Genomic DNA, 26,189 nt, shown 5'->3' on the forward strand with positions numbered 1-26,189 from the left:
TGATAACCTTCATTTTAAAATCATTATTTTTTTAATTCTAAATTATTGTTTGTTCATGGATTTGTCATCAATTTTTTTAGTTATACTCTTTGTTTATTAACGAATAAATTATGAAGAAAATTAATTGCTATTCAATCGTAACATTACAATCAAAATTGAACTATGTCGAAAATGAAATATGGAAGAGCTCCAAAAATCGATTTACATACAGAAATAATCAGTTTAAAAAAACAATTATCGATGACTCTAGGTGAAAATCATCTTCTTAAAGTTAAAATTCGTAGGCTTGAGTATGAATTAAAGAAAAAAGATAAATACATGAATTATTTTTTGATTAATTCTGAAAAGGTATTAATTAGAATTATTTGAAAAATGAAAATCAGTAGCTCACTCATTATTATTTTATTTATAAATTTAAATTACATAATAATTTGATTATCATAGCATTAGTATTTTCCTATTATTATTAAATAAGTAACAAAAATTTTTAGCATCTGGAAAGTCAAAATTTAGCGTACAAAAAAACGTCAAACACAATTATGAAATTGAGGAAAGAGAATGAAGACTTAAAAGAGCTGTTGTTTAAAAAAGAATTACATGATCAAAAAGGTCCATATAGAACAAAAATGACGACTATTTCTTGTGATCAAGTTGACAATAAAGTAATTACATAATAGTGCAAATCTACTTATTTTAAAAAATAGCATAAATTGGTAAATTTTTACATATTTTAGTTCAAGAATCTATTGGGAAGACCTCGGTCTAATTTTTCATCTAGATTAGAAAGTCTTTCAGATTCGCATACACTTCATAAAAATAATAAGAAACATCAAAGAATATTTTCTACAAATTCTCGAAGTGTTGAAACCACCGAGGATTTTTTAAGTAATTATTTTGTCACTCGAGCTGATGCTGATAAACTTATGGAGATGATAAATGTGTTAAAAAAACAACAGGACGTTGATAAAGAGATCATTCATGCTAGAAAGTAAGTTATATATTACCATATCTATTTTCTTTATTGTAAAAGAAAATTAAAACTTTTCATCATTTGTCTTCATTATAGTTCAGAAATCACTCAGCTTGCATCTGAGTTAAAAAATTTAAAAAGCCAATTTAGTGCTGAAAACATTTTGACAAAACGATCAAATGTTTCTGATAAGTTGTTATCACCGAAAAATGTAAATAATAGTCTTGAACAAGATGAACAAACAAAAAGCTCTGAATTCATTCGACCAAAAACTCCTTTAAAGTAAGAAAAAAATACTTGTTCTATTATTAATGATAAAAAGTAATAATTAAAATGCAATATAGGGTACTCGAACCAGTTCAAGAATTAAATGAAAATGAGTCAAGTGATACAAGTAATAAGTCTGATTTGAATTTACATAAACGAACATTCAATTCACATAGAAAAACTATCATAGAATATGCGATAGACTCAGAAGTAAGTTCAGATGAAGAAATTTACTTGTTGAATGCTTAATACTGTGATTATAACTATTATTTATGGAAAATATTATATTTTTGATAAAAAGACATGATAATTGTGTCATGAATGAAAGAATTTATTGCATCGATATATCCAATATTAATAATTTTCTACAGAATATACAAATATATATCTTGCTAAGCTAGAATATATCAATAAATAAATTATATCAAAATTAATGACAAAAAGTTTGTTTATATTCAATTAATGTAAAATTTTTGGTCGTACATGTTATAATGGCTTCATAATTGTTAGTCAATAAAATGATTTTAGCTGCTTAGAAAAACTTTCAATGAAAAACCAAAAATTTTTGTCATCCATTTGAAAATTCTACATGTTTAACTACGACAAACTAAATGATGAATAGATATAATATCTTGTTACTACTAAGAAGGTGAAGTATGAATTTCTTGCTACGCAAAAATTTATCAGTCTGTTAGAAAATTATGGCTTACAATTATATCTTAATTATTTGATTTATACAAGTATGTCTCAAATCTTTCGTTAAAAATATTCATTCAAAACGTATCTTAATATATTTTAAAATAACATTGATTATTTATCATTAAATTAAGATATAAAGTTATAGTTAAATAAAAAAATAAAATTGTAAATAAAGTTCATTTTTTTATCCATTCATTTAAAATGTATCTTCAAATTTCATAAAGAAAATAAAAAATATAACCTTATCTCCACAAACAATATTTGTCATGGTCAAGAAAATTAAATAAAAAATAATGATTAACTTAATTTTTGTAGTTATTCACATTAAAAAGTGACAATTAATTAATCAAACTTTATGAAAGCTCTTAAAATCTCAAATCATGATTATAACTGTAAGTACGTACAGAAAATAATTCTTTAGAAAACTTGCAAATATTATTACGCTTGTTTGTGATGAATTAAACAATTGTACACCCATTTTATGGCAGATTGTGCTCGTCCTTGGTGTCGAAGTCCTGGCAATAACAGAGTCACCATAACTAGATAATAAAAACATTAAAATAAATCAATGCATAGAATCATATTCACAACGATTTTATAAAATAAATAGAATACTTACGCATTAAATAAATAAGGAGTAAATTATTAACAATATTTCCTAACCATGCTAGAAGACTCAAACAAACAGTAGTTAAACCGTAATACTGGAAATAAATATAACCAAACTTAATAAAAATTAATATCACAAATTAACAAATATTATTTAAATTATACTAACAACATTAGGGCGATTATTGCGTGCACTGAGAATCGATTTCCAGATGCTCTTTATCTGTAAAATAGTTTCGCTGACTTTTTGACAAATTTCATCAAACTTGCGTTCTTTTTGACCATTCCATGAATTTGATGGAATAAATGTAGATATCAATATAGGAACTAGATAGTCTGTTAAAGCCAACACCAGTAGTGATATTGAAATAATTGTTAGAAACGCCGGCTCCGTCAACCAAATTAATCTATGAGTAAACAATGGAAATTAAGAGTTGGTATAATGTATGTCTGTGTTCTACTTATTGATCATTATCAGTATTTTTCTTTGACAGCAATTACTTTAATAATCAATATAAAACGTAAATAATAAAAGACTTACAAAAATATAATTGATATACTTCCAAAAATGAGACCAGGATACCAAGGTTTTTCCCATAAAAGTATCGAGTTCAATGGTAAAATAATTTCTCTCCAACATTCCATTTTCTTTTTGAGTTGCTTCATGTATTTTTCCTTTATAGAATCATAATAACAATTTCTTAACCTCTATTTTCATAAAGTAAACTATTGAAAATATAAAAATCCATGAAAATATTATTACCTTTTCAAAGTCAAGCATGTTGTTACGTCTAATTTTCAAATCTTAAAAAAACTTTGGCGTCTCTTCTCTTTGTTCAGAACAGAATAAAAATTATATGAAGTAAGATAGTAAATTACTAGAATGTAAAATCGTGTAATAATTTGATCATGTTAATAACAGGCGTCGATAAATGTTATTTTTTCAATTAATCAAAACCCAAAAGTACCAAAAGGGCAATAAACGTCGATACTTAGGAACTTTGTGAGAGAAAGATAGGCAGAGAAGTGAGACGAAAGTTAAATCCAGTAGTGGGAGAGAAAGCAGTGAGTAGAGGGTGAGAAGTGATCGCTGGGTTTGAGATTATAAAGTAAAATAACGTTGATTGGTTAGCTGTTCAAAATGTTGGTTATTGCGGGCGATGCCGTGCCGATGTTGTGACGTTAAAGATTTTTATCGTTTCCGTACTGTTGAGAAACACATCCTAAGGTGGCTTTTTACATCGGAGACTAACCTAAGGGTGAAGAAAAATCACTAACAATGAGTTCGGTAAGTTTCTAGACATGTATTGGCCTTTAATTTGATGATTCGTGGTCATGATGGTTGATTGTTTACCTCAGACAAATTGGCTGGCGTTCAGAACCATGAAATTCGCGGGAGAAAACTTTTCTAATATCTTTCAAGTCTTGTAACTGACTTATTTGAATTCCAGATATCAAATGTTGAAAATTTATCACCACAAATCATACGTAGGGTAGCTAAGGAGATGACGGAGCTTGCTAGTCATCCACCTGAAGGAATTCGAGTCATTATCAATGATGAAGATGTCACTGACATTCAGGCTGTCATCGAGGGCCCTGGTATGTACTCACGTTTTCTAGTTTTTTCTTAAAAAATTATCCTAATATTATTTCCTTTATGGTTTGTGGTCTAGATTTCAGTTCATTTTAGTTTTATTGTTTCTTACTGAACATAATTATAACTTACACAAAGTTTTATTGTGACGTACACATTCGTAAAAAAAATTTTAAACAAGATAATAATTTAAACTTATGATGTTGATATTTACTCACAGCTGGTACTCCCTACGCAGACGGTCACTTCAGAGTTAAGCTTGCTCTGGGTAAGGATTTTCCCCAAGGACCACCAAAAGCTTTCTTCCTTACTAAAATCTTCCATCCCAATGTTGCTAAAAATGGTGAGATTTGTGTTAATACTTTGAAGAAAGATTGGAAGTCTGATCTTGGAATCAAACACATACTATTAGTAAGTTATAAATAAATCATACAACTATTAAATTTATTTTTTATTTTTAAATGTTTCGTTAAGTTACTAAACTTAATTGATATTTCTAGACTGTGAAGTGCCTACTCATAGTACCTAATGCCGAGTCTGCCTTGAATGAAGAGGCAGGAAAAATGCTCCTAGAGAAGTATGATGATTACTCTGCACGAGCAAGAATGATGACAGAAATCCATGCACAGGTAAGTTACATTCTAAAACAATGTTTCTATTACTTCAACCTATTTATTGATTATAAATTATTATTTTCTATACATTAGGGAGGTGGAAAAGGCAGTAAAGCTGGACTAGAAAGCTGTACCTCCTCCGAAGTTGGTGGTCCTCTTCCGAAAAAGCATGCAAGTGATAAAAAAATGACAGCTGAAAAGAAGAAGATGTTAAGAGACAAAAAAAGAACGCTCAAGCGATTATAAATAAATAATAAGTTATTGTACCTTTTCCCCATCCCTATTCCTTCAGAGATCTTTTAACTAAAAAACAAAATGCTTGGTGTGGTCGAATTATCTCATCTTTATTGTATACTTTAACTTTATAGAGAAAAATAACAAGAAAAAACCAAAAAAATCCATCATATGACTGACATTATCTAGATTTCAACATGTTTAAAAATACGAATTTAAATAGAATAAGTAATATTTGGGTGTATTAATGAAGAGAACATAAATTTTAGGCATAAGTTTTCTTTTGTGGTTTATTTAATGTTGTCAAAATTTACGGATCAAGAATAATTTAAATTGTAGTTTCATTTGATTCTTTTAAGTAGCAAATATTTTTACATGTACAGAATTATATATAATTAGGTGAAGTAGATAAATAAAATGTTTTCTGATAATTGAATGTGTTCAAAAATTATTTGAAACATTCGAAATCAATTTTTTTTATTAAAATTACTTTATGTTCTTGAACATTTTAATTCATAATTTTCCTTTTTTTAATTAAAAAACATTTTTGTCGATTAAAATTATTTTTAAAGGGACCAAGGTAATGAAAAAATCCAATTAAATACTATTAAATCTTCTTTATTTTTTCTCCGTGTTGAAATAGTTTGGTTTCAGTCTTCAACCACGATTGTGATTTGAGTTGTTTTTAATTTTAATAATTGATTGTTTCTCTCTGTAATAATCAAATATATTTTATTTATATTGACTGAATATTCGTCGCATAGAATTTGTGAGCGACATTAGAATTTATTTAAGCACTTAGATTTTTTGACAAAAATAAGAAAAGATTGTTAAAATTGTAATTGTCACAGCCTTATCCAACTACAAAATACTACATGAGATCATGTGTATAGTTTCGAGTATTAAAATTTAAAAAGAAACACAAATAAATAAAAAATATTGTTAATCCAGATTTGAATTATCTTCAGTTAGAAATAATTGGGAAATCAATTTTTATTCGATAATTAAGTTTTTAAAAAAAATCTTATTCTACAAGTTATTAAATGTACATATGTTTTTGTGATCATTCTGTTAATTTTCTCACACTCACGAGTTGATAACATACTAGTTTCAATAATTTCATATTTTGGTCTATAATTCATTAATTTATTAATTATTATTATTATAATTATTTTTGTATTATTAAATTAGTTTATCTCCATTCTTTGTATTACTCTCTAAACTTTTTTATTCAAATAGTTAAAAATTTTACCAAGGAAAAAAGAAAAAAAACGCATTGTCTTATAATTTCGTCAGTTATTAATTATTAGTTAGAGAATAATCTTTGTACCTTTATAAATGATACATTAACATTATCTTGATATAATGCAACTGCAAATTCAAATAATGCAAAAAAAAATTCCTTATGGAATTAAAAATCTGTTCTCTTAAAAAAAAAGTTTGTTAAACATTAATTTTCTTTGCACATCTAAACTATGCCTCATCGATGATAATCAGTAATAAACACATTTTCCAAGTGTTTAATAGGAAAAATGAGCGATCATAAAAGAAAAACTTATTTAAATCACGATAAGAATCTTCACCACGCTACTTCACTTCCTTAACATAAGCCTCCAATTCGGCGTCTAGTTCTTCAGCTGTTGGTGTTTTTGCAGGTGTTCTAGCACCTCCACGACCTCCACGTCTTCCTCCTGCAGCACGACCTAAAAAATATATTAACATAAAATGAGAAAAATGATAAAATTATATTTTTATAGATAAATCATTGAATATTGATCTGCAACTATAACCAATTAAGTATTTAACTTGACATCGTTGACATTTAAAATGATAAATGATTTTCTTTTATTTTCATAATGAAATATATTTTTTTATATTGAATAATTTAAAAAAATGTTTTTCATCCAACTCCAATTAATTAAATAAATATTGGCTTATTTTGTTAAATAATATTCAAAAAGTAAACGTTTAACAGAAATTAAAAAAAAAACAACAAAAAACAGACTCATGTATCAATGTATTAAATAAATATTTTACCTCTAGCAGCCGTATTAGTACCACGTGATCCTCTGAATCGACTTGTTGGTGATCTTTGTGAAAAGTTGCCGGTTGCAAGTCTTGATGCACGTACGGATGAGGTGACAGGTAATTCTGATGTTGCCACTTGGATTTTCATTTCACGACCTATTGTTACAGAAAATACGGGTCGAATGGTTATATGCTATAAAAGAATTGAGTAATGGGAACCAAATCTACCTGCTCCGAAGTAAAAGGTACATCGGATTCAATAGACAGAATATAATACACTGTAAATATAATAAACAATAAAACTAAAGTAACTGAATTTAGTATAGTTACCATCAAGAGGGACACCATTGTATTGTTTCATTGCCTTAATTGCATCAGCCCTTCGTTCGAAAATCACATCAGCCGATCCCAATGACCTGCCAGACCTATCATAATGGACTGCTGCTGATTTTAAAGGCCCAAACTCACTAAATAGTTCCTGCGAAAAAAAAAATTTTGAAAGTTATAATCTTGTAATTTACAATCATAACAATGAATAACTTGTGGAATTTCCAATTACCTGAATATCTGAGTCTGAAACTCCAAAATCCAGGTTGGAGACAAGCAACTTGGTACTTTCTACACCACCAATTGCACCTCTACCTACTTTTTTGACACCTTCGAACATATCGTGCTTCCAAGCACTGTTCACATCACCCTGTGGATAAGAAATTCTCACTAATAATATGTTTGAAAATGGAAAATGTATAATGGAGTTCAATAACACTCGAAATATTTGTATAAATGGAAGATTGTATTTATGAATAACGATTCGTTTCTTGAAGCTTAATTGTTTTAGAATAAAATTATATCATTTTTGAAAATTAAGATGCTAAATTTTACTAAATGAATGAAGGAAATGTTGGAAAGTTCAAGAAAATGCAAAAACCGACGCTTCGATTGAGTGAGGTTAAGACAAAATATAAATCTGAATTAAAACAAAATAAAAACTCACTCTAGTATAAGGTGCTGATGCTCTTGCAATTCCTCCACGATTACGACCTCTCATAACTCCTCCTCTTCGTTGTGTTCCACGAGCACCTCTTCTAGGCAGGGTACCGCCGGTTCCTCGTCCTCGTCGATTTGTGCCACGCGTCCTTCCTCCTTTATTATGTTTGATAATATCGTCCAAACTCATTTCGATTTTGTCTACCATTTTCATTTTCAAGTTTTAAATAATTTAACTAACTGAGAAGTTAACACGTTAACGTTTAATGTTAATCTGAGCCAAACCTGAACTATCCAACCTCATACACCACCCGGAACGACTAAGCTGTGAAAATGGCGGTATAGTCGACTGAGAAGAGAGTTCCTCAGTTGCTTCAATGCTTTTGGGCTCCCCACCACTGATTTCTTACCCCTTCTACCATGGTTTTCGGTACTGCGCAAGCGTACAAGAGCACATGAGGAACTCTCTTTTCAGTCCGACTATACCCGCATAGGAAATTCGATCAGAGTGGGGAGAGAGCGTCGCGTCAGTCTAGCTTTCCAAAATGGCGGCCTTTTGTCATACACAAATATTTTTTTTTGATCCTTAGTATAAGGATCCATTTTATTTAAAAATAAGTTATAATAAATAACATTATTTTATTTATATAATTTCGATTATATTTTATAGAGATTTTATGCATTTAATTATTATCAGCGATCAAAATTTTTTGAATTTTGAAAAACCCTCGGAAAAGTTTGCACTAACATGTTTGCTAGATGACGCTATGGATACTATTCCCAGAATACCATGCTCTCTCATCGAAATTGGTTGAAATATAATTGGCGGATTTTCATCAATCTGTTGAATAAGTATAGGTTATAATCTTTTTGAACAACACGTGTATTGTGTGTGTGCTTCTATCACAAACAATAGATGTTTTCATTCCAATTATGATAGTAATTGATTCATTTTATGAAATAGTTTAATTTTTTTCGATTTCGTTAGTGTGAATAATTATAATATTTAAAAATGCATGATAAAAGTACCAAAAACTTAACAAAAGATGTTAAAACTATTGGTGAAGTTGATAATTTAGTAGTTAAAAGGATAGGTGGTGGAAGTATAATTGATCATCGTCCTCTTTTTTCTACTGATGGAGAGTAAGTATTAAATATTATTTACATTATGAGATAATTATATCACTGAAATGAAATCATATAAATTGAACGAATTACTTTTAAAGGATATTGTATGTAGTGTGGAAACAAGTCATCAGAGCTTACAGCACTAGAACAGGTGATTTTGTAAGAGAATTTGAACCTACAGACAATAAAATAGCTGGAATAGTATTTCATCCTGATAATTCAGATCATATAGTGGGATGTACAGAAACTGGTCATCTCGTGTATTGGAATTCTGAAAATGGACTGATAATAAAAAATCTAGTAAGTCTTAAAATCAGATATTAATTATTTTTTCATTAATCTTTTCAATATTTTACTTCTGTTGATTCTGTTGATACTTATGCCTGTAAATTGATAACATTTCTTAAATATTATAGGACCTTCAAATTCATCCAGTCGATAAAATAAGGAGTTTTCATATAATCCATTACAAAAATTATAAAGGAAAAAACATACGACAGACTCTTATTTCTTTTAATATTAAAGCCAATAAAACTATTCAACTTATTTTATTTGATATTGACACTGGAGAAAACATAAAATCAACATGTATTGAGTACGTAAATATTTATAGTTACCAACATGTTATTTAAAGAAAAATTTATAACATTGAATATAATTTATTTAATTTAAATCTCATGATGTTTATTTTCAGACAAATTTCACCAAATTATCATATAGACATAATTGGTAATCATGGAGATAACTTGATAGCCCTTGTTCAAGATGTTGATCTCCATATTTTTTCACCAGCTCGGAATTTATTTAATAAAATGTAAGTTGCTTTTCAACGTAAACGATTGGCTCAAAGTTTCTTTCAATATTTATAATTTAAGTAAATAATTGAATTACTGAAGAAAAATCATGATATTTTCAGCCATAAAATTGGATTTGGTGGCCGAAAATTTACTTGTGTAACAGGACATCCCGAAGAAGAATGTGTAGCAACAGGTGATTCAAGCGGAAGAGTTGCAGTATGGAAAAATTTATTTCATAATCATCCTGTGTACGGGTCTTATCATTGGCACACGCTGCCGGTAACAGAAATTGCATTCAGTAGATCTGGTAAATAGTAATCAACAATATCATTGCACAATATTGTGCTAAACATTATGTTACACAGTATTACAGTATTATACTGTCACTTCTTGTTGATAATCTTATTGATTGCATATAGGTGGTCAGATGTACACTGGTGGCAACGAGTGTGTACTTGTTAAGTGGGTTCTAGCAAATCCTCACAATAAATCTTTTTTGCCGCGGCTACCAGCTCCAATCAAATATTTAACATTAGCTCCAGATAATCTGTACGTTGCTGTTTCTACTTTGGACAACGGCATTATTGTTGTTGATCCTCAAAAGAAATTAACAGCTGTCATTCAGAATTTTACTTGGGGTGTCAGCACGGCGCAAAAAGATCTTTTTCCTGCTGGGTTAACTTTGGATCCTCGTACAGGATCTTTAGTTCTCAATAGTCGTACTGGACATGTTCAATTTTTTGATGTTCGAACCAAAAGTCTTCTTTATAATGTAAGTTACAATTTGATAGATTATTTATAAATAAAAATTCTGACTTATTTATTGGTTACAGATTCATATCACAGCTCAAAATTTATTAACACAAGTACCTAATGCTGTCATTGTAAATACAGAGGTTACTAAAATAGCATTAAATAATGATGGCTCATGGATGGCAACTGTTGAAGAACGAGATGATAAAATATCCAGTCCAGAAATACGACTGAAATATTGGAAATTTGATGCCAAAAATCAAAAGTAATTATTTATCAAGTAATCAAGTCTTTTTTTTGTTTATATTTACACAAATTATTTATTTTAGATTTACTTTAAATACTGCAATAGAGCTTCCTCATGACGTTGGTGTTAATGCGTTGGTATTTCAACCAACTGTGACTCTTGATGGCGAACATCCTTTGGCTGTTACTGTGGGAAAAGATAAAAAATTCAAAGTGTGGAATTTAGCTGAAACTAATTCTATCGAACGTAGGATATTTTATTTATTATAATGATTTTGTTTTTTATTGGTATAAAAATAATCATTTAACTTTTAGAACCTGTTAAACATTGGCAATGTTATGCATTGGGAATGTATCGAGACTTACCTGCTTGTGATGCTGGCTTTTCTATTGATGGTTCAATTTTAGGAGTCAGCTTTGGTTCTAGTCTTACCATTTGGACAGCAGAAACTATTAATTTGAAAAATAGTCTGACTCATAGTCGCTATTCTCAAAACATTACGTAAGATAAAATAAAAATTTTCATTAAATAATTTTATAATTCATTGAATAAAACAAAACTATATTGTTATTTTTTAGGCGTGTAGAATTTGGAAAACATGAAATCTGTCATCTCGTGGTTGTAGCGTCATCAGAACATATTGCTGTATGGAATTTGTTGACGCTAAATATGACTTGGAGTGTACCTTTGAAATTATCAACCCTGACAGCAGATCCAAATTCTACGTACATGGCAGCTTTTACAACAAATAACACCCTCTTCATTTTTACACCTCAATCTTCAAAACCAGTTTATATTAGAAAAAATATCCTGGATGCAGGTAGTGTTGTTTTAGCTGCAAGTTTTGTACCCAATATTCAAGAAAAACGGATTTCGGAAAGCAAAAATTGGTTGCGGAAATCTCAATTATTTTTCCTGGATTCAAATCAAGAACTTTTGACTTTGGAACCAGAATCTGAAACATCAGTGTTGTTGGAAAATTTAACTACTAGTGGAAGTTTACCGGCAACAGCATTTAGCAGTATGATATCAGTGAAGACAATTACGAATGTTGAGCGGAAAACCTCATTTTTCCATGAACAATTTAATGCTGCTAAAAAGAGTGTAGTTGAAGAGGTAAGGACTTTAAAAAATAATATATCCAAGTACTTCATCATTTATTTGATACTCTCTTAAATAATAAACAAAATAGGACAGCTAGATGACTATAGTGGTTAGTAATGGAGCTTTAGTAATGTTTTTTTTTTTCGAGTGGGTAATCGTTTAGACATTAAGTAGATATTCGGCAAATAGCTGGAGTAGTCCAGCTGGGTTCTCATGGGTCAGTGTTTCCTTGCAAGTCGATAATTCCTGCAGCGACGTACGAGGTCAAATTTCCTGTAGCGTAAACAATGCCATTGAGGTATTTGTCTCATGTTATCAAATGCCTGCATTAAGAATAAGTGAGAAAAATTAATAGAAGCTATAGAGAGTTGAAGGATTAGAGATGAACAATAATAAACCACTACTTACTGCATCTGGGTCACTCACGGGGTATCCGTTGACTGATCCAATGAGGAAGAACGCCAGGAAAAAGAAGAAAATTGAAATAATACTGAACTTCATTCGCATTAGAAAACTTCAATAAATTCTTGAAAAGAAGAGATTTAAGTAATACAAATCTCCAAGATTATTAAGTATTCCAACTGAATTTTGTTATTAGTTATGATAATTAGAAATATTAGAATTGTATTTCTCGACTGTTTTAGCACTACTGGACCTTCAGAAGTCGCGGCATCATTTAATATAGACCCTTGTCTCCCCTCTTTTTCTCATCATCTCCCTTTTCCAAGCTATTTTCCCTCCTCTTCGGACTCTCCCTCATTTTCTCTTTCTCCTTTCAATTCATTATTAATTTACAATAGCTTCTGAACATTTTTTTTTCGTTAATTGAACAACTAAATTAACTATTCTTAAGAAACGTTAAACTTTAATAATAAGTGACCATTCGATTGATGAACTAATATTTAATATCAGATTTAGTAGTATTTTGCAGTGTTATATTATTGAATAGATGTATAGGAGTTTTTGTATTCTCTTTTAAGTCATGGTCATGCTCATAATGTTTTTAATTAGCCAGTAATTTAGACGAGGGTAGAAGAACACAAAATATTAAATAACCAATTCATTAGATCACGTGGAATTTTATTAGTTTATTAACAATTGTTTGTTTCAATGTTCAGGGTTGGTCGTTCTAAGCTGTATAATATTAATGTTTTTGATTTATATGATTCTCATAAAAACAGGTGAAACAACAACACCTATTATCATTAACTAATTTTTCAATGATAAAATTATCATATCGTGTAAATATACATTTTATAGTCATTCTAAACATGATCGGAATGATTTATATAGTGAATGATTCAAATAGATGAGATGATTTCAAAAATAACCATATCTAAATACTATGATGAAGTGTTCTAGTTTCACTTCTTTCAAAAGAGTTTTCATGGTTAAAGATATTATCAATTAATAACATAGTATGTCGTGATATTCTTTGGATTCGCCTACAAGTATTTTAACTACTAAGTATTGTGATTGACGATCGAGAGCAGTGACCTGGGGATCACTGCTCCCGCAATTGATCTGACATAATCTGGTCTCAGTGAGTGGGGAAGGCGTTAGTAGCTTGAAAGTCAGTTGACTTTTTAAGTACTCATTTAATCAACATCATTGACAATAACACCACGAGACAAATCTGAATTGCCAGAAAATTTATTTTATGCTTGACTAACCAGATATAATGAATGGGAAGCAACAGGCATTCAGAGGCAGGAAATACAGTATGATATTGAAACAATAAGGGGAAGTTTGCTTCTCACTAACTTGGTCTTATTGACGTAGGTATTCAAGGTAGTCGTGTCCACTCTAGTTGAAATATTTTTGTATGAAAAGTATAATGCGTCAACGATAGCGCCAGAGGAAATACGTGGGTTTAATAAAGATGAATCAACTGAGATATCGTGCAAATTGCGGAAAATTAAAATTTAGGTCGCGACTTCTTTATTGAGAATCAGCTCTTATCACTTTCCTGGCCTTAGCCCATATTGTGTTCATTGGTCACAGAAATCATTTTCAATCCGTTATTTACTTATTAGAATATGTTTTAAAATGAATTTGTTATAAAATTTCAGGTCTTCATTCAGTTTATTAGTATATTTCGAATGAAAAATTTTGAAATGTTGAAGAAATTTTCAAAGTATTGATGATCGAAACATATTAATAAAATAATAATTTTTTCAAAGCACAGCAGTTTTGTGCATTTTTTAATTTTTATGAATGTTGATTGAAATCTTGTCCTTTCAGCTCCTTACAGTCTCAGCACACACATTACCACCTATGAGGATGCTTTGTGGACCTTTTATCTTGTCACTCAGAGCTCAGAATGTACCGAAGGCCAAAGTTCAAGAAGAAAAGCTTTCAAGGTATGTATAGAACATGCTAGTACAATAAAACGATATTTATTGTGTACATAATTATTTTTACTTGTTTTATTCATCATTATTCGTTGTCATTAATTCTTCTCTGTTTATCTATTTTATTGTTTTGTCTAAAATACTATATTGAAAACTACAAAAAAGTGTTATAACGTTAAAAAACAACAATATATATTTTTTTTGTCTAGCCCAATTAATGAAATTCAACATTCTGAAGATGACAGTGACGATGAAGATAAAAGTCCGCCTTTATTCAAAAACGTTTTAGAGGATGAAGTTCAAGAAACTAAAGAAGATGACGAAAACGAAATGAATCCAAACCTTGTCAGTTATGACTGGAACTTTTTAGCTAGTGTTATTCCTACCATTGAGATTTCTTAATGTTACTTATTTGTTTTATATTGATGTAATATATTTGATTTAAACGATTTTTTTAGATCATAGTTATTACCTGAGTATAGTGTAATAATAGTTAAACATTTTAAGAAATTTACAGAAAGATTTCTAATTAATAATTTGATTTCAATGATCATTTGATAAGAACCAATTGTTCGATATAATGAAATTATGTTTAACATAATAAAAAAATTGGAAATACATAAGTTCAGACAATTACTTTTATTTACAATTAGTTAATAACATATCTTTGTTTTGAAAAACCAGTATAGTTATTATCTATTTACTTTTAAAGAAGATATTATAATTTATAAACTCAAACTTGTGTTTAAAGAACTTGAAAACATTTTATTCATAGCTATGTGATGTGGATATTTATATTAGTTGAACATTGATAAAAAAAACAATAATTATAAATCAAGTAGAGAATAAGTAAATGAGGCATTTATTTTAAAATAAAATTCAACCATGAATTCTAGATTCATAACAGCTTATCCCAAAAAATTAGACGTACTCGTTTACGATTAAGAAAACAATCGATATTCTTTTTAAATTAAAACAAAGAACACGTTTATTGAGAAAATGAATTTTTAATAAAATTGAAAAGCCTTCGTAAAATAATTTGCAATCAATCTGTGCCAGGATTACCAATAACATAATGTTCTTGCTTGTCGGATTATTAATTTTTTCAATGAGTATGCTGAACAACATTATAAATAGAAGACAATAAGATTTATATATATATTTAAACTGATGCAATACACATTTCTGGAGACAACAATGACGATGAAAATAAAAATACGTATCTATTCATAGCAATTCTAAAGAATGAGATTCGTAGAACTTAGGAAGATGACGAATCCCAAATGTATAACAACAACTATCCCAAAGTGTCTCAATTGAAGTAAAACATTAAACATTTTTATTATCTTAAATTCTGATTTATTTAATGAGTTAAATTAATTAAATTAGAGACATTACAATAATCGTTTGTTAATATAAGATTTTTTATGTTTATTATTAAAACTTTTCTTATAATTATATCTTCTTCATTTAAGAAATATTATGACGGTCGAGGAAGTGAGTCAAGCTTTAATGAAAGCTCTACTAATTCTTCAATGATTTCTCTCATTCGTAAATTATAAAGCGAATCTTTTTCCATATTCTCTAAAACAATATCTCTTCTATCTTTATATCTATAATTTACATATAGCTCAGGAGTATTCATAATTTGGGCACCAAGTTTGCCATCAAGAAGAACAGTGGGAAAATAAAGTACTGCTGTTACAACAGCTCCCACTTTTTGTTCTTCGTAACTTTGAAGAAGTTCATTCCAAGAAGGTATAGTAATTTTAACATTCAAGTTAAAGTTCAAACAATTTTTCAATTCATTATGATAGTACTTAATTAACTCTAGTCCTTTAGTGTCACGTATTTGTCTTGAAGAGCAAAGGTATAAAAACTGTGCAATATCATGACCAAAAGGTGCATACCTGAGAAGTTGAAAATCAACAAGACGACAGTTTGGTGGTGAACTGTTATCAAATAGTAGATTATTGGACCATAAATCACCATGACTAATGACATTCTGTTTAGTTTTTGATGGTTTGATAGCTTCGTAGACTTGATCACATATTGAAGAAATAAAATTTGTACTCAAACCCATGATTTCTGCTACTTTAATAGCCACATCTACGCCTGCACGATACCAACAGTATTGATTTCCAGTAGTAGCAAAGTAATTCTGTGCAAAAACGTCAGGATAAATTTGATTCAGTGGTTGTCCAAGATGTTTTTCAAGAACCAAAGAAGCTGCATGAAGATTAGCTAGAGCTTTCAAACCAGATTTTAAAAGCTCTTCATTTAAAACTTTTGGGCGCATACTGAATCCGAGACTGCTCAAATCTTCCAACACTAGAACATCATCCTTTGCCAAGTAACATTGAGGACCCCAAACATCCCCAAAGTATTTTTCAGTCATTTGGGGTACAAGCTTTTTAAAGAATCCGGTTTCTTGATAGAAAATTTGACAATCTTTTATGTAAGAAGCTTGATCTGGTTGATCATAAGGAATAATTTTAACGAAGAAACTAAGATTAGTAATAGTTTCATTAAAATTTCTTATTTTAATCTCTAGACGTTTATGAGAAGCCAAAAATCCGATTTGTTCTTCACAGTAAGGCCGAATTGAATAATCTAAAATAACTATTTTTTTTTCTTTTAACATTTGTTCTGCAATTGATTGAACATCTTTTGCCGACAAAATTGTTTTAAAGTCGAAAGGAGACGGTGCCTGTTTGCTTGTTAACATTGTAACTACTTAACTAATGTTTTAATTGATAGTAAGATGAATTTCTATCAAGATAAGACAGATAAAAAATTTAATATTAAGTGAAAAGTAATGAATTTATTCATTACTCCTTACAGATAACTGTGCTATATAAACATTGATAAAGAATTCTTCGTTATAAATTAATAAGAAGGTGCTCTCGTGGAACATTTATAATAAATGTGAAAATATTAAAGACAGCCAAAGTACTGATAATTCAGTAATATTTTTCATGACTATTTCTGAAAAGTAACCAACATAGTATTTTCACAAAGGTGAAGACACTGGCACCAATGAAGAAACCCAATGTACTTGCTACTTTAACTGAAAATAAATGAATTAATCAATTAGAAACCTTTTCAGTATATTAATTTAATTATATCAATATAACTTACTAATGACATCCAATAAAGAAACCAAGGTGTATCGATAGTATCGAATTGTTGGTCCAGGTAACATATTAAATTCTAATTGAGAACTAGCCCATTCTGGAATATCGGTTTTAATATTGTTTTCAAAAAGCTTAATTTTTGTTTCTTCACAACTCGGTAAACAAATGTTATCATCAATATCAACTAATTCATCCATCAATCCATTTGAGCAATAACTCAATTCAGTTTGATTACAGGTTCTATATTTGTTAGAAGCTGGAAAGACATGACCAACGCAACCACAACGTTCATAAAATTTGGCCATTTGCGCCTCCATTATACACCCAGGATAACTATAATATTTAGAAAAAAATAAACCTTCTGTTTCATTAGTCAATCTGCATTTACGTTGGTTTATCATTGCAGAAATAGCTTCTCCATTGTTATATGTTGGTAGTTGAGTTATATCCCAAATTTTAGATTTTGGATGATTCCATTGAGCTGATAAGTAATTATTATGACCAGTAGTTTGTGTTGGATATTCTAGAGGATCCGTAAGTAAAGCCTATCAAAAATTACTTCTATTTATTATATTATTTATAACTATGAAATAAAGATATGAATAAATAAAATAAATTACTGCTAAGAAGCTTCGAGACGAAAGCCAAAAACTTGTTTTATTCAAAAATAAAGTAAATTTCGCAGATGGTTGATGATGACTCATAAAAAATTCTTGCAGATTCGGATCTGTTGGTTTTCCCGCATGTATGCTATTGAATGATAGACACCCTCCAAGGTTGGAATGAAGAGGAAAAAAAATTTTGCAACAATCTATAGGTTCGTCGTTCCATTTGCACACACCAAAAATATCCGAACATTCAGGAATTAACTGTAATTTTTTTTAAAATATTATTTTAAATAAATCTAATCCTTACAATTAATATAATAAGATAAAGATATTTTATTTTACACTTTCTCTTAAATTAATAAATTCTTGTGAACTCATAGGATACTTCATACTATTGTCGTAGCCTAATTTAACCCAATGACTGAGTCGAGACAATGTTCCCGTTTTTTGAGGAGAGGTACGAGTGATCCTAAAAAATATATTATTTACAAATACAAAGGAATTAGCACGTCAAGATGTCATGATTTAGTAGGAAACTATTTAATTTTTACCCGATAGCATAGTCTTTAGCTTTAAGAGTGAAACTAAAACAAAGGTGTAATGCAGGAAAATCTATTTTCCAATCCAAGTAGTTTGTATCCATCATAATTGCAGTTTTTCTTGTACGAAAATCATTAATAGTTGTCATGGTGCTTGTTCCAAAACTATACCAACTCACAATACACGCTATTATCCATATAAATCTAAAATATAATATTTTCTAGTTAATAAATGCTTTCAATTTTTATCAGCGGTTCTTTCAGAATTAGTAAAGAATTGTAATACTTACGTATCAGCCCTATGTCGATGATTCTTAACAAAAAATGGGATTTCATAGAATCTTTTTGCACATTGTTTTAACGGTTCCCAATTTTTTTTTTGTTCTATCTCTTTCACTTCTTTATTCAAGGGATCCATTTTTGTTATACTGTGATATTACTTTTCAAGACATAAACTGATTCTATTAAAGTGGTTTATATTTTTTAATAGCTTTGACATTTGTTTGTTATTAAAAAAACCAACGGTTACATGCTATTACATGATCCTTGAGATCTGATGTATTACATGCAAAGTTCGAATGTATTTATTTATTTTATCAATATCCATTAAATATAAATACCAAGTACTTTCAACATGAATGTATGCTATTAATTATAGAAATTCATTTCAATTGACAATATTTTTTTTGTTTTATTGAATTAAATTTATCAACACTATATATATATATTCTATTTATTTTCTAATTTAGAAGAAAGTGTGGCAAACATTTAAAAAATTGTATTAAGTGCCGTGCAAACAATGTTATAATTTAAGATTGAATTAATCATCATCATTGCGAAGGAAGAACCAATAAGGAATTTCGACAAGACTGAGGACACTTGCACCTACGAAAAGACCCAAAGTACCTCCAACCGTAACTGCAAATCAGTATCAAACTATCAATTAAAAAGACGATTATTGATTAATGAACTTTTGTGTTCATATAAATCAATATTTTTGCTTACCAATAACATCTAACAATGAAACTACAGTATATCGATAATACCGAACCGTAGGCCCTGGTAACAAGTTAAATTCTAATTTAACAACAGCCCATTCTGGAGTATCAAAATCTTCGATACTATTTTCAAAAGATAAAATTCTTGTTTGTTCACAATCAGGTAAACATTCGCTATTTTTAGCATTCACTATATCTTCTCTTACACCAGTTATACAATTAGTTAATTCTGTTTGATTACACGTTCGATATTTATTGGAAGCTGGATAAACATGACCAACGCAACCACAAAATTCATAAAATTTGTCCATTTGAGCTTCCATCATGCATCCTTGATAATTGTAATGTTTCAGAAGGAACAGTCCCTCAGTTTCTTTAGACAGTCTACATCTTCGTTCACTCATCAAAGCTGAAATTACTCCATCATCGTTAAATGTAGGTATTTGAGTTATATCCCAAACTCTAGGTTTTGGATGATTCCACTGAGCTGATAAGAATGTTTCTCGGCCTCCAGTTTGAGTTGGATATTCTAATGGATCCGTAAGTAAAGTCTAAAATTTTTTTATTTTAATAAATATAAAGACAAATATTCAAACAATTCAAGTTACTCACATTTAGAAAGCTGCGTGATGGAACCCAAAAATTAGTATTATTTAGAAAAATCGTTAATCTTCCATACGGTTGTTGATGAGTCATAATAAATTTTGGAAGATTTGGATCTGTTGGTTTTCCTGCATGTATGCTATTAAATGAAAGACATCCTCCCAGATTGGAATGTAGGGGAAAAAATATTTTGCAACAATCAATAGGTTCACCATTCCATTTACATACACCAAAAATATCATCACAATTAGGAACATACTGTAATTTGCATTTAAATCATCTATTAATAAATAAGCAAATAATTGAAGAATATTAATTTAGAATACAATTTAGTAAAACTCACGTTTTTTCTAATGTTCACATAATCTTCTGAACTTACTGGATACTGAATGCTTTCATCATATCCTAATTTAACCCATTGACTCAGTCGAGACATTGTTCCTGCTTTTCGGACAGGAGTATTTGTAACTCTGAAATATTTAACAATAAATTAAATCATGAAATAAAATTTAAAAAAAATACTTACTTTGCACTGTATTCCTTTGCCCTAACAGTAAATCCAAAGCAAAAATGTATTGCAGGAAAAGTTGCTTCCCAGTTTAAATAATTAGTATCCATCGTAATTGCAGTTTTTCTTGTAAGAAAGTCAGTTATTGTGTCAGCAACAGTTGTTCCACAACCGTACCAACTCAAAGCACATGCTACTAACCAAAAAAGTCTACAAATTTACATAATTAATTATGAAAAAATCTAAATACGACTATGTTTCAAAATAAAGCATATTCGTACATACATTTCAGTCCAATGTCGACCATCTTCAACGAGGAATGGAACACCGTGAAGACTTGAATTTGCCATGTATCTTTTTAAGGGATTCCAACATTTCTTTGCTTTTTTTTTAATTGTTTTTAACTTATCATCTGAAGTAACCATTTTCTCCCACGCTATATTATTATTTTCCACTTTGTTAGTTGTTTTCATATTATTTCTACAAAAAAACTATCCTGACATCTTTCAATTATTCAACTGTGAACTCTTACTCAATGTTACATGATTTTTTTCAATCTGATTTAAAACATGCAAAATTATTTATTATTTATTAATATATATAGAAATCAATATCCATGCAAAGTTAATTTTCAAATTCATATATAAACAATAATTATAATTTAATTGAATAAAAAATTCATTAAAAATGCATTTTTAAAAATTCCTGTTTCGAGGAAGATTATTCACATTGAATAAATTTACTTTATTTTTTATAATATAAAGTAACAAGTAGGTATTAAAAAATACTGATAATATCATTAACAAGTCTAATCAAACTAAAATTTAGAAATAAAATATAAACGATCGCGGTAAATTTAAAATAATTTTGCAGGTAGCGTAAGTGATGAATGCCAAAAATGGCGGAGGGGATTCCTTTTTTTGGACATAGCAGAGAGGGGAAGGTCGTCTATCGGATAATCGTTTGTTGAAATCGAAAATTTTATTCACTAAATTATTAGTTAGTGTTTTTATTTTTTTTTATCGGTTCCAATAAAAATAGCACTTTTTAACGGATGTACGTGTATAATAATTAATTTATCTTGTTAATTGTATCAAATAATATAACTTGTACAACAAATAACAACGTGATAATGGCGTACAATCCATCATATGAAGCGATCGGCAAAGACTTTGTTCACCAATATTATGCACTTTTTGATGATCCTCATCAAAGACCATCATTATCTAATTTATATAATGTAAGAATTAACATCTATGTTTTGATATTCGTTCCAATTCTCATTATTTTTGTCACTAGTACAATTATAACCTATCTTTTTCCTTTTTTGATAGGCTGAATCATCATTCATGACTTTCGAAGGTGTAGGGTTCCAAGGAAGCCAAAAAATAATGGAAAAATTCAATGTAATACTATAAACAATATTAGATTGAACACTGAGAATCATATTACACCAGAAAGTAATAACAAAATATTTGTTACAGAGCTTAACGTTTCAGAAGATCAATAGAATAATCACAGCGATTGATTCCCAACCAATGTTTGATGGTGGAGTACTTATTAACGTCCTTGGTCAATTAAAGGTAAGCAAAAGTTGAAAGACAATGGAGTATATTATTAATACAATGTAGAAACTATGAAATTAGGACAATTGAGTCTAATGCAATAACAAAACGTTGATCCAATAAAATAACTGATTATTCAATGGTTGGGTAGACCGATGAAGATCAACCCCATACGTATGTCCAGACGTTTGTCTTGACACCTATCGGCACCAGCTTTTTCGTGCAGCACGACATCTTCAGACTCGGGTTGCATAACAGTGTCTAGGCAAAAAGCTATTGATCAACTTGAGATCTTAAAAACCGTGGTAAAATAAAGCCCAAGGATCTTTATATCCTTTCGACTTACATTTTGCACTTTTTTATTCTACAATTTTATATTTTCAGTGTTATTTGATGCTTTTTATAATTTCCTAGCCCATAAGCCACAAATTTCAGTTCTTCATTCAGAGATAGCATGATCTAGTCAATTTGGCCAAATTAAAATACGAATCTAATAAATCACATTTGAAGCGAGTGATGTAAACCATGATTTTCGTTATTATTTGAATGATGATCAATTTAGCGCAACTAATTAAATTTTTTTGCAAAAAATTTTCTCCGAAGACTTCCATTCATTTTCTAATCCACTCTGTTTATTACATCAAATTAAATACAAAACTAATAGATTAGCCCATGAATCCAAAGTATTCAAATTTTCAATAACAACCATGTTTTAACAATGATTAATTCATTAATCGAATGTTTATCATCTCTTTTTTTGTAGTTATTAATTATTCGTTAAATACTTCAGCTACAGATTTAACTATTAATAATACTTCAAAAATACTTCTTGTCATAAGAATATATTGTAATTAATTATTTTTATTGTTATTTTAGACAGATGATGATCCACCACATATGTACGTTCAGACTTTTGTTCTGAAACCATTGGGAACGTCGTTCTTCTGCCAGCATGATATTTTCCGCCTTGGTATTCATGATGTTGCATAGAGAAGCAGTAAAAAAACTTTAAAAAACATAAAATTGATTTTTTAAAAAAAATCTAACTCATTCAACATAATAAAGTTCGTCTGTTTTCATCAATATGAAGTCAGCGTCCAAGTTTCAATCAGCTGAGCTGATTTCCTAAATGAAAAAGAACTCAAAAAAACAACGGTCTTGTTCTCCCGTCGTTTTATTCTTCTTCTCTTGATATACTTTAATTTTGCTTTATCGTTATATTTTTTCCTCATTAATTCGTTTCATATCTCTTTAGATAAAGTTTTTATACGAATAAAATAATAATAATAATAATAATAAAATAATGCTTATAAAGTTTACGAATAAAGCGCAATTAAAAAATAGCTTGCAACCTTTATCAATTAAAATATAATTTTAATTGAAAATTAAAATTCCTTTTGGAAGAAAGGATTAACAATATTTGTTAAAAAAAAAACCAACCAAAACTTTAGAATGCCTTTCTGTTCAGATTAAACTAAATTTATGAAATGTTTTACAATTTATTCCAAATTTTTATAAGTAAACTGTTTTACAACTCACTTGATGCTATGTATTTTTGTAATTTAATGGTTAGATGTTAAATATAAGGCATGCAAATTATTTGTTTGCATTATGCTTCGTATTAATTATTAGTAATAACGATAAAAAAGTTCATAGGAGCAATGATTATTCTTAATCATGTTGTAACGTACAATATTGATTAAATTTATAAATTTCCGCGTTTTGCTTGCTCCATTTCAATAGCTTCGAATAATGCTTGGAAATTTCCAGCACCAAATCCCTGAAAAAGTGATATTTTTAATGAAGAACATATTTTCATGTACAAATTAGGAAAATAATAATTTTAATTAAAACTTTTATTAATTAGTTAATAAAATAGAAATTTTCATGTGTAACTCACATTGTGATTCCTACGTTGAATAACTTCAATAAAAAGTGTAGGTCTATCTTCAACGTTTTTTGTAAAAATTTGAAGAAGATATCCATTTTCATCATAATCAATGAGAATTTTAAGCTTTTGAAGAATAGCCATGTCTTCAATCACTTTGGTATTACTAGATTGCAGCTTTTTTCTCAACATATCATAATAACTATCAGGAACTTGGAGAAATTCAACACCTCTACTTCGAAGATTTTCAACAGAGGTGATTATATCAGTTGTATTTAAAGCAATATGTTGAATTCCAGGTCCACCGTAATATTCAACGAATTCTTGAATTTGTGAACGTTTTTTTGCAGGTGCTGGTTCATTAATTGGAATCTTTACGGTTTCTTCCCAGTTGGTCATCACAATTGAACGAAGTGCGGAAAATTCAGTGTGTAGCTGAGTGTCATCAACAGACCAGAATCTGTGAAATTGAAGAGATTGTTCATACCTGGAAATAATAACAAAAATAATAATCACATATCTATTGATTTATTATTATTATTAATATTTTTACCATTTTGCTACTGGTTCCATTTGCTGATCAGGTTGATTGCCAACGCAATGATCTACGAAATCTAGTTTAGTTGGAGGTCTAAAAAAAAATTAGCATCAATGTTATCACATTAATTAATACTTAATAAATCAAACAATCAGTTTATTTAAAGTCGAATTATACATACAATAATTTGGAAAGAGGATCTGGAGGAACGTCAATAAACCCTGGAAGAAATGCTCCATTATATTTAGTTCTGTCTACGAAAGTATGTAAGGTGTCGCCAAACTAAAAAATTATTTAGATAATTAATATTCGAAAATATTTTCAGAATTATTTTTACTTTTATTGTTTAATCTACCGTTTTGACAGTTGCCATTTTAATGACACCATTGTTGTCTTTTTCTTCCCAAATATCTTTAATAACTTTAGCTCCCTTTTGTCTTGCAATGCGTACTATTGTTTCAATATCTTCTACACTGAAAGCTATATCTCTAACTCCATCCCCATGCTTTCCAAGATGCGTAGCCATTTCCTTATCATCAGGTTCATATGCTGATTCGAATACAAAAATAATTTTATTTTGTTTAACGGCATGAGAAGCTATTTTTCGTGAGCCTGTTTCTAATCCACGATATCCTAGAGGTTCAAAACCAAATCTGGCGCAATAAAAGCTTGCAGCTTGTTTTGCATTCCCTACCCAGAATTTGAGATGATCAAAGGCTAAGAATTTACCTCCTAGAGGCTGCAGAAATAAAACAAAGTTATTTGAAATATCATCTCTTGAAGTTTTAGGAGAAATGTAGTATTTTTTAAAGTCTTACCTTTGGTCCTTTGTCAGTATAAGTTGTCTAAAATTAAAAAAAAAATAATAATAAAATACAAGAAAACCAGTCATTCTTAAATAAAATACTTCGATTATTTAAAAAAATGATTTGTTATTTTTAATTATTGTAAATGTGTATTGTAATAATTGAATTTTTTTTATTACTATTAAATGAACAAAAAGTCAACTTTTTATTGATTTAACAATTTTTTTCATTAGAAAAGTCAACTTACCATAATTATAAAATAAAAATAAAAATATCTACTCAATATTTAGGCAAGTGAATATAATGAAAGACCCTATGTTATTTACTGAGTTTATGCGAAATCAAGAGAACATTTAAATAAGCATTCGAAAGTAGGTAGGGCATAGAAATCGAACGCAATTGGTGGAGACATAGAGGCTTGTTTATCTGAGAAGCTGAGCCAGGTTTTATCATAAATTAATACAATGATAATTAAAAGTCCTGACGTGCTGCTAAAACCGGATTGTCACGAGCACACTGGCTGATTTCTTCTTCCTAAATATCAGCTTTTCACTCATTTGTCGATTCTTGAAATAATTTTGTTCATTGAATAATACTTTAATAATCTAGAAAAA

The 26,189-nt window shown here is 29.1% G+C and overlaps 10 protein-coding genes across 11 annotated transcripts; 4 read left to right on the top strand and 6 right to left on the bottom strand.

The window, feature by feature from the left end:
• The first annotated feature begins 95 nt into the window (after positions 1-95).
• LOC118075000 (uncharacterized) lies at positions 96-1,605 on the top strand. Its single transcript, XM_035096579.1, has 5 exons — positions 96-348; positions 492-662; positions 735-988; positions 1,067-1,252; positions 1,315-1,605. Exons 1-5 carry the CDS (start codon positions 163-165, stop codon positions 1,484-1,486), a joined length of 969 nt encoding a protein of 322 aa, XP_034952470.1. The 5' UTR covers positions 96-162; the 3' UTR covers positions 1,487-1,605.
• A 403-nt stretch (positions 1,606-2,008) lies between these two features.
• Arl6IP1 (ADP-ribosylation factor-like 6 interacting protein 1) lies at positions 2,009-3,590 on the bottom strand. The gene is made up of 5 exons (XM_035096583.1): positions 3,309-3,590; positions 3,087-3,220; positions 2,715-2,952; positions 2,556-2,640; positions 2,009-2,475 (listed from the first exon to the last, which is right to left on the bottom strand). Exons 1-5 carry the CDS (start codon positions 3,324-3,326, stop codon positions 2,375-2,377), a joined length of 576 nt encoding a protein of 191 aa, XP_034952474.1. The 5' UTR covers positions 3,327-3,590; the 3' UTR covers positions 2,009-2,374.
• Positions 3,554-5,086, top strand: LOC118075002 (ubiquitin-conjugating enzyme E2 S). Its single transcript, XM_035096582.1, has 5 exons — positions 3,554-3,833; positions 3,997-4,144; positions 4,360-4,550; positions 4,640-4,768; positions 4,847-5,086. Exons 1-5 carry the CDS (start codon positions 3,825-3,827, stop codon positions 4,997-4,999), a joined length of 630 nt encoding a protein of 209 aa, XP_034952473.1. The 5' UTR covers positions 3,554-3,824; the 3' UTR covers positions 5,000-5,086.
• A 503-nt stretch (positions 5,087-5,589) lies between these two features.
• Ref1 (RNA and export factor binding protein 1) lies at positions 5,590-8,361 on the bottom strand. The gene is made up of 6 exons (XM_035096602.1): positions 8,288-8,361; positions 8,010-8,203; positions 7,575-7,712; positions 7,346-7,493; positions 7,025-7,171; positions 5,590-6,690 (listed from the first exon to the last, which is right to left on the bottom strand). The coding sequence occupies exons 1-6, from the start codon at positions 8,304-8,306 to the stop codon at positions 6,575-6,577; spliced, it is 762 nt and encodes a 253-aa protein (XP_034952493.1). The 5' UTR covers positions 8,307-8,361; the 3' UTR covers positions 5,590-6,574.
• Positions 8,362-8,853: 492 nt separating this feature from the next.
• On the top strand, positions 8,854-14,954 carry l(2)05287 (WD repeat-containing protein l(2)05287). The gene is made up of 12 exons (XM_035096603.1): positions 8,854-9,145; positions 9,229-9,430; positions 9,547-9,725; positions 9,825-9,944; positions 10,047-10,234; positions 10,347-10,699; positions 10,761-10,945; positions 11,010-11,173; positions 11,242-11,428; positions 11,506-12,043; positions 14,276-14,394; positions 14,595-14,954. Exons 1-12 carry the CDS (start codon positions 9,015-9,017, stop codon positions 14,785-14,787), a joined length of 2,559 nt encoding a protein of 852 aa, XP_034952494.1. The 5' UTR covers positions 8,854-9,014; the 3' UTR covers positions 14,788-14,954.
• A 343-nt stretch (positions 14,955-15,297) lies between these two features.
• On the bottom strand, positions 15,298-17,113 carry LOC118074987 (uncharacterized). The gene has a single exon (XM_035096564.1). The coding sequence runs from the start codon at positions 17,111-17,113 to the stop codon at positions 15,866-15,868; it is 1,248 nt and encodes a 415-aa protein (XP_034952455.1). The 3' UTR covers positions 15,298-15,865.
• A 159-nt stretch (positions 17,114-17,272) lies between these two features.
• LOC118074990 (uncharacterized) lies at positions 17,273-19,327 on the bottom strand. Its single transcript, XM_035096567.1, has 6 exons — positions 18,960-19,327; positions 18,682-18,873; positions 18,473-18,599; positions 18,143-18,391; positions 17,527-18,067; positions 17,273-17,455 (listed from the first exon to the last, which is right to left on the bottom strand). Exons 1-6 carry the CDS (start codon positions 19,085-19,087, stop codon positions 17,349-17,351), a joined length of 1,344 nt encoding a protein of 447 aa, XP_034952458.1. The 5' UTR covers positions 19,088-19,327; the 3' UTR covers positions 17,273-17,348.
• Positions 19,328-19,343: 16 nt separating this feature from the next.
• On the bottom strand, positions 19,344-21,372 carry LOC118074989 (sodium channel protein Nach-like). Its single transcript, XM_035096566.1, has 6 exons — positions 21,064-21,372; positions 20,797-20,988; positions 20,614-20,740; positions 20,280-20,528; positions 19,675-20,218; positions 19,344-19,587 (listed from the first exon to the last, which is right to left on the bottom strand). The coding sequence occupies exons 1-6, from the start codon at positions 21,249-21,251 to the stop codon at positions 19,490-19,492; spliced, it is 1,398 nt and encodes a 465-aa protein (XP_034952457.1). The 5' UTR covers positions 21,252-21,372; the 3' UTR covers positions 19,344-19,489.
• A 298-nt stretch (positions 21,373-21,670) lies between these two features.
• On the top strand, positions 21,671-24,750 carry Ntf-2 (nuclear transport factor-2). 2 transcript variants are annotated; one of them, XM_035096572.1, is made up of 5 exons: positions 21,671-22,018; positions 22,113-22,184; positions 22,263-22,361; positions 22,495-22,648; positions 23,220-23,342. In XM_035096572.1, exons 1-4 carry the CDS (start codon positions 21,911-21,913, stop codon positions 22,606-22,608), a joined length of 393 nt encoding a protein of 130 aa, XP_034952463.1. In that variant the 5' UTR covers positions 21,671-21,910; the 3' UTR covers positions 22,609-22,648; positions 23,220-23,342. The 2 variants fall into 2 exon arrangements, with proteins under 2 accessions (XP_034952463.1, XP_034952462.1); XM_035096571.1 differs by lacking the exon at positions 22,495-22,648 and adding an exon at positions 24,582-24,750 and having other exon boundaries at positions 21,675-22,018; positions 23,220-24,487.
• Positions 23,500-25,937, bottom strand: Hpd (4-hydroxyphenylpyruvate dioxygenase). The gene is made up of 7 exons (XM_035096570.1): positions 25,823-25,937; positions 25,588-25,614; positions 25,125-25,508; positions 24,951-25,051; positions 24,785-24,862; positions 24,244-24,718; positions 23,500-24,123 (listed from the first exon to the last, which is right to left on the bottom strand). The coding sequence occupies exons 1-7, from the start codon at positions 25,823-25,825 to the stop codon at positions 24,049-24,051; spliced, it is 1,143 nt and encodes a 380-aa protein (XP_034952461.1). The 5' UTR covers positions 25,826-25,937; the 3' UTR covers positions 23,500-24,048.
• Positions 25,938-26,189: the final 252 nt, after the last annotated feature.

The sequence above is a fragment of the Chelonus insularis genome, unplaced genomic scaffold, assembly GCF_013357705.1.
Source record: "Chelonus insularis isolate UGA/USDA-ARS -01 unplaced genomic scaffold, ASM1335770v1 contig_144_pilon, whole genome shotgun sequence".
Taxonomy (NCBI): domain Eukaryota; kingdom Metazoa; phylum Arthropoda; class Insecta; order Hymenoptera; family Braconidae; genus Chelonus; species Chelonus insularis.

Coding starts and splice junctions, on each gene's coding strand:
- Hpd (XM_035096570.1), bottom strand. Junction 24,863..24,950: donor GATCCTCTTTCCAAATTATT/GTATGTATAATT, acceptor ATTTTTTTTTAG/ACCTCCAACTAAACTAGATT. Junction 24,124..24,243: donor TTCAACGTAGGAATCACAAT/GTGAGTTACACA, acceptor TCACTTTTTCAG/GGATTTGGTGCTGGAAATTT.
- Arl6IP1 (XM_035096583.1), bottom strand. Junction 2,953..3,086: donor AGTATATCAATTATATTTTT/GTAAGTCTTTTA, acceptor GTTTACTCATAG/ATTAATTTGGTTGACGGAGC. Junction 2,641..2,714: donor GCAATAATCGCCCTAATGTT/GTTAGTATAATT, acceptor ATTTATTTCCAG/TATTACGGTTTAACTACTGT.
- LOC118074987 (XM_035096564.1), bottom strand. CDS start 17,113: ATGTTAACAAGCAAACAGGCACCGTCTCCTTTCGACTTTAAAACAATT.
- LOC118075000 (XM_035096579.1), top strand. CDS start 163: ATGTCGAAAATGAAATATGGAAGAGCTCCAAAAATCGATTTACATACA. Junction 663..734: donor GTGATCAAGTTGACAATAAA/GTAATTACATAA, acceptor TACATATTTTAG/TTCAAGAATCTATTGGGAAG. Junction 989..1,066: donor GAGATCATTCATGCTAGAAA/GTAAGTTATATA, acceptor TCTTCATTATAG/TTCAGAAATCACTCAGCTTG.
- Ntf-2 (XM_035096572.1), top strand. CDS start 21,911: ATGGCGTACAATCCATCATATGAAGCGATCGGCAAAGACTTTGTTCAC. Junction 22,019..22,112: donor CATTATCTAATTTATATAAT/GTAAGAATTAAC, acceptor CTTTTTTGATAG/GCTGAATCATCATTCATGAC. Junction 22,362..22,494: donor ACGTCCTTGGTCAATTAAAG/GTAAGCAAAAGT, acceptor ATGGTTGGGTAG/ACCGATGAAGATCAACCCCA.
- Ref1 (XM_035096602.1), bottom strand. Junction 7,713..8,009: donor CATCAGCACCTTATACTAGA/GTGAGTTTTTAT, acceptor TCTTATCCACAG/GGTGATGTGAACAGTGCTTG. Junction 7,494..7,574: donor TTTCAGACTCAGATATTCAG/GTAATTGGAAAT, acceptor TTTTTTTCGCAG/GAACTATTTAGTGAGTTTGG.
- LOC118075002 (XM_035096582.1), top strand. Junction 4,145..4,359: donor GGCTGTCATCGAGGGCCCTG/GTATGTACTCAC, acceptor ATTTACTCACAG/CTGGTACTCCCTACGCAGAC. Junction 4,769..4,846: donor TGACAGAAATCCATGCACAG/GTAAGTTACATT, acceptor TCTATACATTAG/GGAGGTGGAAAAGGCAGTAA.
- LOC118074990 (XM_035096567.1), bottom strand. CDS start 19,087: ATGGATCCCTTGAATAAAGAAGTGAAAGAGATAGAACAAAAAAAAAAT. Junction 18,068..18,142: donor CGTCTCGAAGCTTCTTAGCA/GTAATTTATTTT, acceptor AATTTTTGATAG/GCTTTACTTACGGATCCTCT. Junction 17,456..17,526: donor TTCTTTATTGGATGTCATTA/GTAAGTTATATT, acceptor ATTTATTTTCAG/TTAAAGTAGCAAGTACATTG.
- LOC118074989 (XM_035096566.1), bottom strand. CDS start 21,251: ATGAAAACAACTAACAAAGTGGAAAATAATAATATAGCGTGGGAGAAA. Junction 20,989..21,063: donor GGTCGACATTGGACTGAAAT/GTATGTACGAAT, acceptor GTAAATTTGTAG/ACTTTTTTGGTTAGTAGCAT. Junction 20,529..20,613: donor ATGTGAACATTAGAAAAAAC/GTGAGTTTTACT, acceptor TGCAAATTACAG/TATGTTCCTAATTGTGATGA.